Raw genomic sequence first — 12,753 nt, 5'->3', positions numbered from 1 at the left:
TTGCTTTTGAACAAATTAAATAGGCTTATTGATTGATGTTTAACCGGTCCTTATACACGTGTATCTACTTACAAAAACGTTCGCAGCATAGGCGTTAGAAAAAGAAATTTACAAAAACCATCCGCAGATGACTCATCCTGCAACTATGCACTAAGAGCTCAGGTCATATTAATCACGGAGGTTCGACTTAGCAACTAACTGTAAATATTGATAATTAAAATAGATGCGGATATGGAACGAAAAGCTCTTCTCGATTCTTGGTATAACGGCTCAAAGTCCGTGTAAATACCTGCAACTGAATTAAACTTGATTTTTTTTTGCATCATAGCAAAACATAACAACAATGTCGATGATGTGTGGCGTGTAAAAAATACGCGTTGCTAGAAGAACCGGTGCGACCGCATACCGCGCGCGCGCTCGCGGCAAGGCCTCGTCGCCGCGGCCGCCCCGCGCCGCCACCTGCGCCCGCGCCCGCCTCAGCGCCCGCGCCCGCCTCCGCCCGCCGCCGCACACCCACTTTCACATCCAAAACCCAACGTGCACTGCTACCACACGATTACGAACTCATTATCCTCGATCAACAACACGTACAGATAACATTATCTATTACCGGACTCTATCGCTCACTTAAAACTTCCAAAACATCATTATCATTGTAAATAACTTATGAATCAACATCAGATAACAAGGTTTTTGAAATTATGAGCAATAATCTTAAAATATCTCTCGTTATTCAATACATTGTCGGGTGCCGCCGCCGTTGCTGGCTCGAATCGAACGCCGTACGATCATTACAGGTACTTGAGTTAGCAATTTACTTGTAACTATAAAATACAATTTATGAGATATTAATAGATTGCAGGGCCAGGGCAAAAATAGCCACTCGTGTAACATTACTTAATTATCAAGCAACAGTCGGAGCGACGCGTTACCCTGCCAGGCGTTTGGAATTACAGAGCAAGATTCAATTATATTGTCATGAAGGAGCTCCCGAGCTGCTATTACGCAGGATAGTATTTTACTGGTTTGTTCAGAGTCCATTTTCACAGCCCTAAGGAGTGAAAACAGAATTAAGATAAACGAACCCACCAGCAATGATCATAACTGTACGAAACCACTCTGAGATACCTTGAAAGCTTTTTAGGACACTTTATAATTCCAATTATTTCGGGACATTGAATGCTTTAAGATATATGTTGTTCAGTGACAGCTACAACTTCGTAAACCTATTACGACAGCCAACAAACTCAGTAATTGAACAAGTTCCTTCCCTTTTTTGTACTTAATGTCTTATTGCCAACGAAGTTTGCAGGTTTAAAGCTTTTAAAATTGTACAAAATTCAACTTTCAAATGGCACACGCCTAGTAACCGTCACTTATATGTAGGTAACGTTCTTACGTCTTCAATAACACTTGCAGGTTGACGAAATACCCAGTGAAACTATTCACATAAACATAGCTTTGCAAGTTATGTAGGTAGGTACCTATCTAAAATCTCGTATGCTAATTATAAAACTGGATCACAAGCTTGGTATGTCGCTAATTTATTGACTTTTCGATCATAGTAGATGCAAAGATTAAGTTTACACACATTCTTGATGGTTCCATTTTGTTTATGGAGGCAAGGAAATTGGATTGTCTGGCGTACTTCCTAAACCATAATGATGTTAAGTTCATTGGTACGGGCGCAGCACATAATCCTCGCGTCGATAAATGGCGTGGCTCATTAAAGTAAGCGGTGCGCGGGAGCTGCGAGATGCTATCAACCGGCTACTGGTTTGTATAAAAAAGCAAGACTAATGGCACCCTCGGGTCAACATGACGCTCGCCGCTATACTGAGGCCACCTTAAATCTTAACCACACGGAATATTTACTTTGCCAATGCAACCATACAAGAAAACGCAATTAACCTTCGCTGCCTACATTTCATCAAACGTCCAAAACACGATAAATCATAAAAATACCATCAGCGTCGATTGTGTCCCGTAGTCGCTACGTGGCGCGTGTCAAAAAACACCCATTAAGTAAGCAAATGTATATTTTAATTCAGAATAAGCGATAAATCTCGCGAGGGGCTTTCGAATTCCGCGCAAGTCATCCGACGAGGTGAGATCGGCTGGGAAATACCATTATATATCTACCTCTACGTACTCGGTGTTCCTACATACATACTGATGTCGTGTCGCCGCCAACAGCTGTGCAACGATAACGCATTTATTATGTCTTTTTATTCTTCTACGAAATACCAGTCACAAACTTTTGTTTTGGAACGTTATTGAGAAGGCGGATTTTATCGGTGATATTAGAAATAAAAATCTAAGTTGAAGAATGCGGTCGGGATAAATAATAATGGAATGTAAGGAACAGTTGCGTCGGATTCCTGTGCCGCAGTGCTTGTCAAGAGGTTCCGCATTGTCAGTTTTTGCAGCGCGCAGACAGGCGAGGCGGCGGCCGGCAGGAGCGGGCCGTGGGCGCGTGCGCATGTCGCCCGACCACGCCGCACGCCACCACCGACATCACACATTACTCGCAATTAGCACCACATAACTAACATCTCTTTGTATAAATCATTTTAATTCAAGCCTCATATAGTTCTAAGGCATGCGTGATGATGACATGACTAAATAACTCCAAAACATGATAAAAAATCTAACCTGTTAAGCATATAGTATGGTGTAAATACTATGTAGATATAATACATATTGTATATTTAACAGGTTATTTTCCTCGTCCTTCGATAGCATGTGGAAACGTCACAGAGTTGCAGTAACAATTAGCACCGCCACACCGTACGTACAACGTAGAGTACGTAACCAGTACTATCAATTTATGAAAACATCGATTTACAACCAAACTTTACAAAGAGATAAATAACAGAAATCCCGAACAAATACGTTCTGTCAATCCTTAAATAAAAAAAAAGGTGTTTACATGAATATTTAAAGATGTATTATGATAACGAAACAGTATAATAATCGCGGATGTTTCTATGTGCTTACTAACATCCTGACGCCCTGACCTCAAGTTATACCAAACAAGTTCTACATAGCCCAGAAATAAGAGACCTCCCAAAGGTATCAAAAAACCGTTTTTTAAAACCATTCTAAAATACACTTCACATAATACTAAACGTTTAAAAATTCCAAGAAAAAATGTCCCCTAATCAAACGGCTAGTTATTGTCTAGGTGCGAGTTAGGCGCACGCGCGACTTTGAATTATTATTCTATACTTGGGCCGTGATAAATTGATTTGGTGACAGTGGTCGCCGGGTGAGCATACAAACGTTCGTTAAGTAAAGCACAGACAATTACGAACCCCGAGTGCTGTATTTCACACCTCGCATTTATTTAACAGCACTATCATCTAAACAAGTTACGCACATATCGATAAACGCGAACTCGTTTCTGATGTAGTGCTGTTACTAAGTACGTTTAGGGAATATGTGATATTTATCGATGATTCATCGAACCATGTATTATGTAAAAATCTTCGAAAAAGCTTCAAGTGATTTAAGTGTTACATGTTATGTTTATTATGCTAATGCTAAATATCTTAACGTACTAGCAATTTTAAATGATTAAGCTCTGTTTTATAAGATATTGGGCATACTTTTAAAGTTTATTAAGTCCGAGTGACTCTTCTAATCAATGGCCTAATCATGTAATTTTTTTTTCTCAACGATTCAAATGTCAAATGATACCGATTCCAATTACCATCCAAGTCAGATGATTAGGCTGTTGAAATACGAATATATGAATGCAAGATTGATATAAATTATAGGTACAATGTTTATTAATTTAAACACAGACCAAGCTTTACCGTATTTACCGGTTTCTTGTACAGTATACAAACTTCTCACTTTCTATGATTGATCATAAAAGTTCTCATACATTATACCTCAAGAGAATCTATTCAAGTTGCAATTTAATAAAATCTATTTCCATTCGTAAAGCACGGCTCTTATACATAAAAGATCATGTTATCAGCTTCACTAAAGCTTATCTGAAAAGCATTCAAACCGATCTAACTTGTATTTTATTGTAACCGGCTAGACAGATAAGATAAGAACTTGTATTCAATAAGCCGCGGTACACATGAGTACTGAGTACACACGTAATACACCATTCGAAGGAAGTTGAGCTGAATGTAAAATAAAGGCGTCTTTGTAGCCCAGCAGAGCACTGCTAGATTAATATGGCAGTTAGTCGGCTACTACGTCTCCCGACACTCGATTAGATTTTCCAGCACGTGTGGAACGATTAATATCGTCGTATCTGTACGCAAAACACGACTCCAATCACGTTGGAATTTGAATAAATCAAAGGTGGCAAATTGCAAATAGGTTAACCTTCGGCTTAATGGTCGTTGGTCTTTCAGACCCTTTGCGTACGTGATGAGCATTAGGATAAAAATATACTCAGGTACTAATGTTTTATGAAGCTGGTGGCGTGTTTATCCCACATGGTTTATGAGCTAACGATGGAAAACCTCCACGTGGCACGTACAGCTTAAACAACTGCATGTTACACAATGTGTGGCAAGGACAAGTGTGATTGTACTTAATGGACTACTTGTAGCCCAGTGTTTAGTGTCATGTGTGAGATAATTGAAATAAGTTTTACGACGTATTAAAAACTTGACTTCTGACTATGACGGCATCACAACAGATCTTATTAAATATATTGCTCGTTATATTGCTCCGCCTTTAGAGCACATTATTAATCTGTCTTTTGAACAGGGTTGTTTCCCTGATAGATTGAAATTATCATTGATTAAACCACTACACAAAAAAGGCACAAAATCAGACGTAAACAATTATAGGCCGATAGCGTTAACTCCAATATTATCAAAAATATTTGAAAAGATAATGTACAAAAGATTGCTTAAATACTTAGATAAATTTGAAATTTTAGTTCCGCAACAATATGGATTTAGACAGAATAAATCGACTACCATGGCAATATTTACCTTAGTAAAAAACATCTTAGAAAATATGAATACAAAAAAACCATCCTGTGCCTTATTCTTAGATTTAAGTAAAGCATTTGACCTCGTTGATCATAATAGACTTATAGAGAAACTTGAAAAGTATGGTGTCAGAGGCCCAGCGAAAAAATGGTTTCAGTCGTATTTAAGTAACAGACAGCAGATAACAAGGATAGCTAAACTTAATAAAGTAACAAATACTATTGAAGATTTTGATTCTGTTCCACGTACTAATAGCTGTGGCGTGCCTCAGGGTAGTATCCTGGGGCCGCTATTATTTCTTGTGTACATTAACGACCTACCACAGTCAATAAGTCATCAGTGTGTCCTATTTGCAGACGATACTACTATCATCATAAAGAGTAATCAACCCCAAAATTTGAGTTCTCAGGTCAACAAAGCATTAGGTGAAATTATTAAATGGCTAGATACTAATAAGTTAAAAATAAATATTTCCAAAACTAATGTAATTTATTTTAAAACATGGAAAAGTAAGCCCATACAACTTAATGTATCTTATAATACTAGTGTTATAGAACAAATACATTGCTCTAAATTCCTGGGTATAACGGTAGACGAACATATTACTTGGAAAACTCATATCGAAAATGTATGTGTAAAAATTAATAGATTTGTCTTCGCTTTAAGAAAAATTACATGTATAACATCCATGCAAACTGCCCTAATGGTATACCATGCATACGTTTGCTCGGTTATCCGCTACGGTATCATTGTGTGGGGAAACTCTTCAGATATATCACGAGTGTTCATTGCTCAGAAGAAGTGTGTTCGTGCAATGTTTAATATTGACTGGTGTGATACATGTAAACCCGCATTCCAATCAAATAACCTCTTAACGGTTCCCTGTATTTATATCTACGAGATTTCTAAATTTGTGAAAAATAATCCTCAATTTTTTGTGTCCAACAATAATATAAATAAAAGAAAAGCTACTCATTTAGAATTTCAGTTACCTATTCCTAGATTAGAGTTATTTAGACGAAGCTGTATTTATATGGGTCCCTTAATATATAACTCTTTACCAAAAACTATAACCGGTCTACCTCCAAATAAATTTTGTGTAATGTTAAGAGAATGGTTATGTCAGCAATGTTTTTACTCAGTTGATGAATTTTTAGCAAAAAACCCATGTAAATTCTACAATTGTGAACGATCTGTGAGGTATAGACTGTAAATTAAAATAAGTTGAATTGTTATAAATGTTCTATTTCTGTGATAATACTATATATTTGAACTGTATAAAGATTTGCATGTCGCCAAGCGGCAAGATGTATATGGCACCTTGACAATGTTTTACCACCATTATGTACCTACATTTTATGCAAATAAAGAATTATTATTATTATTATTATTATTATTATACATCCCAATGAGTTTGAGTACGTTGTGTACTATAGTGCTGTGCAGAATGTAACTGGTATATTAAAATGTTTATAAGGACTTTTTCGGAAATATCTTATCATATAATTGACTTGCGATATACCGAAAGTAAACTAAAAAACACGTTGATATCTTAATAAAAACCTAACTAAATTCTTTTGCAGCTCCATCGGACTTAACACTTAAAGAGGTTAGCACAATATACCTATTTATTAATCTCAAAACAATATTCCTACCTTACAAATACAACGGAAGCAGCTACTCCAGTCCTGCTCCAGCCTGGCGTCCTGCAGCTTCACAGGCTCACCTTCGTTGGAGCACGGCGCCCGCTGACCTTCTGTAATGGCAACATAACAATATATAACATTTTATTTCTTCATAATGTCTTGTCAGTCATAGGTCGTCAATCTCTAGATTTGGTAGAAGACGAACTGTGAAATTAAGTGGAATAATTGAAAGGTCACTTAATAGGAGAATTATGAAAGCACCTGAATATGGTCATAGATAGATAGAATATTCTTTATTGCACACCACAAGACCATAAGTACAGTAGATGAAGCGAAAGGCTTCTTTAATAATACTGTTCGCTTCTGTCTGCTAAGGGTAAGAATAGAGAAGAAGCAAAGAGATAGACTCATGAGTAGATACTTCTCGTAAGGTCAAAAAACTGCTCAGTTCTGAGTACTGACATCTAAATTTGTCGAGATTGATTGTTTACTTATCACCAGTAATTGAACCTGACTTAGTATTCACAGGTTGAAGTATCGATTAAATTGTAAACGTAAGCGAAATATCAAATCAGTTTCTCAATTAAATTAGTTATGTTGTTAAAATTAGTGATTTAGACAATTAAATCGTAAAAGATCTTTACGGAGTTAGGGATCATAAAGAACACACACAGCAAACAAAGAAACAAAAAGCAAAAGACCTGAAATGATATGAAGAGAATCATAATAATTGTGAAGTAATTGCAGTTAGTGTCAGATTGGACATGCTATTGACAGGAGTGACAGGTATGAAATATAGTGAGAAGCAAAAGCAAGATACCATTCTGCCATTCATGTTGTACCTGACAAGTGTCGTACGAATGACCACGAACAGCGAGGAGGCTGCGGTTTGAGCAAAATGCGTGGGAAACGACTGTCCTATATAGCAATGCACTGCCGCACTACAATTTGCAAAACATACACCAATAGGTCACGAAATTAATCTAGTACATACAGATTTATAGAACGATTCTGATAGGCGGAACGAAAATCGAAAATGAAAAGATTGATGTTTAAAATAGGAGAGCAGAATTTGTTGAAATTAAGCAAATGATAATTAAGAAAGTAATAGTACTTTTAAAATTATAATAAGGTAAAGTAAATTCACTGACATTATGTTTACGTCAAACAAATTGATTATAATTGTAAATAATATTAATAGCAAAAGAGAGATAAATTGATAGAGCAACTTAATCAAATGTTGTCGTCCTTCATGATGCCGAATTCCAATGTAATTGGAGAGCTATTATTGAAACGCGGGAATAAAAATATTGTCTACGGAATCGGAACATATACAACGGTCACATAAAAAATAAATACAACCATAATTCTTGCATATATTATAACTCACGAAAATATACAACTGCCTAATGTTTTAACGAAGAAAACATTGTATAATTATATGCTAAATTAGGTAGGAATTTACGAGGAATGTTAAAAATAATTTCAATGAGGTTATCATAATAATTGTAATATCTGCACAAACATGTTGTTCCACAGCCTAGATGCTGATAATAAATATGGAATTTAACAGTCCCTTATAATATTTTTGTTGTTGATAATGGCGGCGCGTCAAATTTCGTACGGATGACATCGGCGTTGCGCCTCAGTGTCGATGTCGTGGCCGTCTGATCACATGTTACCTTGATTTAAATCCACGGATCCGCATTCTTATTACGTAGCCATCGCGGGCGCCACCGGTCGACTGTCCCGTGGCCGCGTCAATATTTTTGTAGGTAATTAATATGTGCTCGTCTTCGAGAATTCCTATCCAAATGTTTACTCGTGGCTAATATTTAAATTCGCTATTTTCGGACCGAATGAAACCACTTAATCCTGAACGATATTACTGCATTGTTTCTCCAATTAAATACCTACTTAATTTAGCAACAATAAAGCACCCATTCAATTCAATTGTGTGAACGACGATGGACGGCTGTGCCTTATATATTTTGTGGGCACGCAGTATATTTACATTTCATCATATCTCATAGCAACGAGCGGTTTTCAAGGTAAACGGTTTTATAAATAATTTGCTGGATTGTAAATTAACAAATTAGGTAGGTAATTCGTATTGTATAAGAAATATATATAAAGCTCTTTTATTATTATTTTACAATAAAACGTGAGATATAGTCCTAGTGTCACGTGACCGTTGTTAGTAATCTGCATTCTGGACATTCTTGTCTGGACGCTCAACCGAAAATAAATTTCTCGATGAAAATAAAAAGTGATGAAATAAGTATGACGTAGCGTGTTTATCGTCACAGCTTGGCCCTTGAATACATCCAGGTTAAACGTGATTACTCACTGTGACTCTCGCGACATTATTTGGTTCGCATAGATAAGAATTTTTAAAAGAGCGCCTTATTCGTGAATGAGTGTCGTTATTTGTCGTCGTGTGACACTGAACTTGTCCTCTAGATGTTCTGGTGCCGGGATAATTGCTCGATTGATCCACTACATCGATTGGTTAATAGAAACGATATTGTAATGCACAGATCGCCTCTCGGCCCAATTAGGAGTCGATACATTTAGTTCGAGGTCAGACGAAAAATAAACCCTTTTATACAAAACATATAACAAATTTCTACAATATACAAACACAATTACACATGATCGTAACAATATTGTGATTGTAGTACTTTCGTAGAGCTTTTACGTAATCTCGTAGTAGGTCTACGAAAATTTCTTTTGTTGTAGAACTTGCATTTTTAACACAAATCAGTCTGTAAATAGAATACTCAATCTAGTTAGACTGGAAGCCGACCCCAACATCATTGGTAAAAGGCTAGACCGATGATGAAACAGAATCTTCAGTACGTAGTATTATAGATTTTGATATAGAAATATCGTGTTTGCAATCACCTTGATACAATTTACGTACGTATGGCAATACACCAACAACGGGACACAGATACAGATAGTTCTCGTGATTTATGTTTCTGGAGCGGCTTGATGAACAGCCTCTCTGACATCTCATCAGTATGTATCTCGTCTAAATCTACGCAAGGGCTGAGAATCGAATCTATTGAGCTAGCTAATACGTTTACAGTTCTTGGTAACTGTTTAAAGCAGTATATCTTAATATTGAAATTGAATTGTAACAAATAGGTAACATATTATGTTGACGTGTTACGGTATTTATTTGTTTACGTATTTTGTAAAATGACTGAATATCAATATGTTGTGAATTCGAATTCGGACGACAAAAGTTTCAATCTTTTATAAGCTCACAAAACCCTCAACATATGCTTTACTTACAGAGTACCCACTAAAACATTAACGGTTAAATTATATTATTATTCCGGTTAAGTGACAACAAATTATGCAAATAACGAAAATATACGGTACTTTAAACACTTTACACGCGATTTAATTGCAACGTTTCATGCATTTAAGGTATACGCGAAATATCCATAAAGCGATTACAAGATATGCACTTAACGTCCATTTCAATACCTAATGGAGGCTAGATGAGAATAATTTTTAGAAAGTTGCTCCTGCCGCCTTCGCCGATAGTAATTCTAAGCCTAGGGATAATATTATCTTAAGCACCTATTCATATAAGCCCCTGAAACCGACTATGATTATCAATTTGATCTCAATGGCTTCTGAATACAGCCTAATGAAGTCGTAGAGGCCTATTACGCAAATAATAAACTATTCATGATAAATAACCAGCAATCTTCTAACATCTCTATATCATTATTTTTCTATTTAGCCACGATTCCTTTCATTTTGTGGCTTAATTTAAATTTTTTATCAATAAATCATTGCTTCAAGATAAATCGTATACATAGGTTGTCTTGTTGCTAGGCGTTTTTACCTATATAACTGGCGTGTGTATACCTACATTTATTTTATTATTGTATAATAATTCGAGGAACGAATTCCAGACGAAATTGATACACAACTTGAACTAGTCAAACAAGTGACTGAGTATGAAGGAAAGATTAGAAGTTACTTGAAACTAAATGCTTTATTTACAATGAGTAAAAGTAGAACACCCTGGATTGAGACACTATATTATAGCATGTTTTATAAAAACTTATTTTTAAATTATATTAAAATTCAGTCAAATATGAATCAAAGTTTTATTCGAAGGGTTTATACATCGTGCTCTCACTACGCCCGCCATGATCGTGGCGAACGAATGTGTGAACAATGTGAGAACTAGCTGCGGCGGAGGTTTCGCAAGGAAACGATTGTCGTGCCTTGTGCAACTGATACATCGAACCTTATTGTGAGTTATATTGTAACAATCACTGCTACAGTAATTGGCTTAATTGTCACCTGTTTGTAGGATATAGTGGAACAATAAAATATGTTATGTATAGCCAATTGTTGGTCGTTTAGGTAACATGTTTACTTTCATATGGCGTTATCAAATGTAGCAACGCCTTTTGATCTTATGTTTTCTTCATAGAAACTTAGAAATAATATCTTTATTAAGCGCAGTCTCATCTAAGCTAATCTGAAAACCTGCCTTTCTAAATTCTGAGGTTTAAGTATCCTATGCAAAGTATAGTCTTTCACAACTGTTCTTAAGTGTCCGGATACTTCGCATAGTCCAACAGGAATGATAATATCTGGACAAACTATCGCAACCCTGAACATCTAAGGGGCCTACGACATTATGCCAAATTGCTTGTGTGCCCTTGGAGCCTATCGCTCATATAGCCTATCCTTAGCTCACATCAATTTGGCAGTCTAGTCTTTCCCCCCGCAGAATTTGTGACTTCTCTCTTCGATTACAAGATTATTTTTTAGAAAGACCGTCGTTTATAAAAAAAGAGAGTCCAAATCAAATGTTTATATATTCAACTTACTGATGACAGCGGATGAGGCGTGTGCCGTAGTTAAAAGCGAGCAGACGATGAGGGCGGCGGCGGCGGCGCGCGCGGCTCGGCCCCGCATGGTCGCGACTACTCGCGGCGCCGGCGACCAGCGCTCCGCCCGCCGCGCATCACACTCGAGCGCCACGCCACACGACCGCAACACCTGACACAACACAACACAAACATTCATAAACTATAAAGCTATTAATGCATCCGATTTGCTTATGCATGTAAAAGACTTGTAATTTATTGGAAAAAATGTAATTTTACAATAATTCTAACTGCATGCTTCAACTCCCTCAAAATTGTAAGCAATAAAACAAGACATAGTTGGAAACACTGCTACTGTTACTACCCATCATACCTATCTGTAGACATATTTACAAATTAAGAATTTTGATTTTTAAATTAAACTAGGATATAAGTAGCCAGGACTTGAAATCTTTGAGCTCTTCTAACAGGGCATTTTTGAGAGACTGTGTTTGCTATTAAGCTGAAGCAAGGTAGAATGGAGAGAATATCCACTTCACGTCAGTAAACCAGGTAAGAATAATAAATTAAACTACGTCAGAAAAATAAAAATAAAAGAAAACATATCCTTAGACTAAATGAGCAAAATTGTCACCATTCAAGGATATTGCATACATTGGATATTGCTAAAGCTTTTGTTTACGCATTTTTATATATCTGTAGTGACATCGAGTAATCAGAATCATAATATGTATTATTTTCACAAAATCCAATAATATTTATATGCCAATGTTTTATGAAGATTGACTAATGAATATTTAGGAATTTCCTGTTAGTTATTGCTATCATAAATTATGCGTAAACATTACCTCGTAGTTTCGTACTTAATCTCCAGTCTCTACACGTACAAATTAATATAAATTATTAAAAACAATTTGAATTATTGATATAAAATAAAAATTTGTATCTAAGTTTGTTTTCTAATCTTCCCAATTCTTTTTTCCTTTCTCGCCTTACCTTCAAATTTTCTGCTTCATAAGATCTAGTATTACAAAACTTAGCTGAGAAAATAAACTCGTATAAAATTAATCACGGCAAGCGTACATGCGAACCTTGGTCTAATTAATAATTCAAAGCTAATGAGAGAATTAATGACCCCGCGCATAGTGTAACATCGGTTCTACAGTTGATAGAAGGCTGATGTCCTTAACGCATTTTTTACAGCATTCCGCACGTACGTTGACCTCGAGTACTCGGACATATAGCATTTATTCATTAATAATAACA

At 36.2% G+C, this 12,753-nt stretch overlaps 1 protein-coding gene across 1 annotated transcript in view; it reads right to left on the bottom strand.

Moving 5' to 3' along the window:
• The window catches only part of LOC113504685, a gene marked incomplete at its 3' end in the record, with an annotated part of 29,310 nt that extends 16,843 nt beyond the window's left edge, over positions 1 to 12,467 (bottom strand). The window contains exons 1-2 of the mRNA XM_026887102.1: positions 11,488 to 12,467; positions 6,626 to 6,726 (exon numbers count right to left, since the gene is read on the bottom strand). Coding sequence (XP_026742903.1) covers positions 6,626 to 6,726; positions 11,488 to 11,686 — 300 coding nt within the window. The remainder of the gene's footprint in view (positions 1 to 6,625; positions 6,727 to 11,487) is intronic.
• Between the last annotated feature and the right edge of the window lie 286 nt (positions 12,468 to 12,753).

This window comes from Trichoplusia ni, chromosome 22 (genome assembly GCF_003590095.1).
Source record: "Trichoplusia ni isolate ovarian cell line Hi5 chromosome 22, tn1, whole genome shotgun sequence".
Taxonomy (NCBI): domain Eukaryota; kingdom Metazoa; phylum Arthropoda; class Insecta; order Lepidoptera; family Noctuidae; genus Trichoplusia; species Trichoplusia ni.
This window is presented reverse-complemented; position numbering and strand designations above follow the sequence as displayed.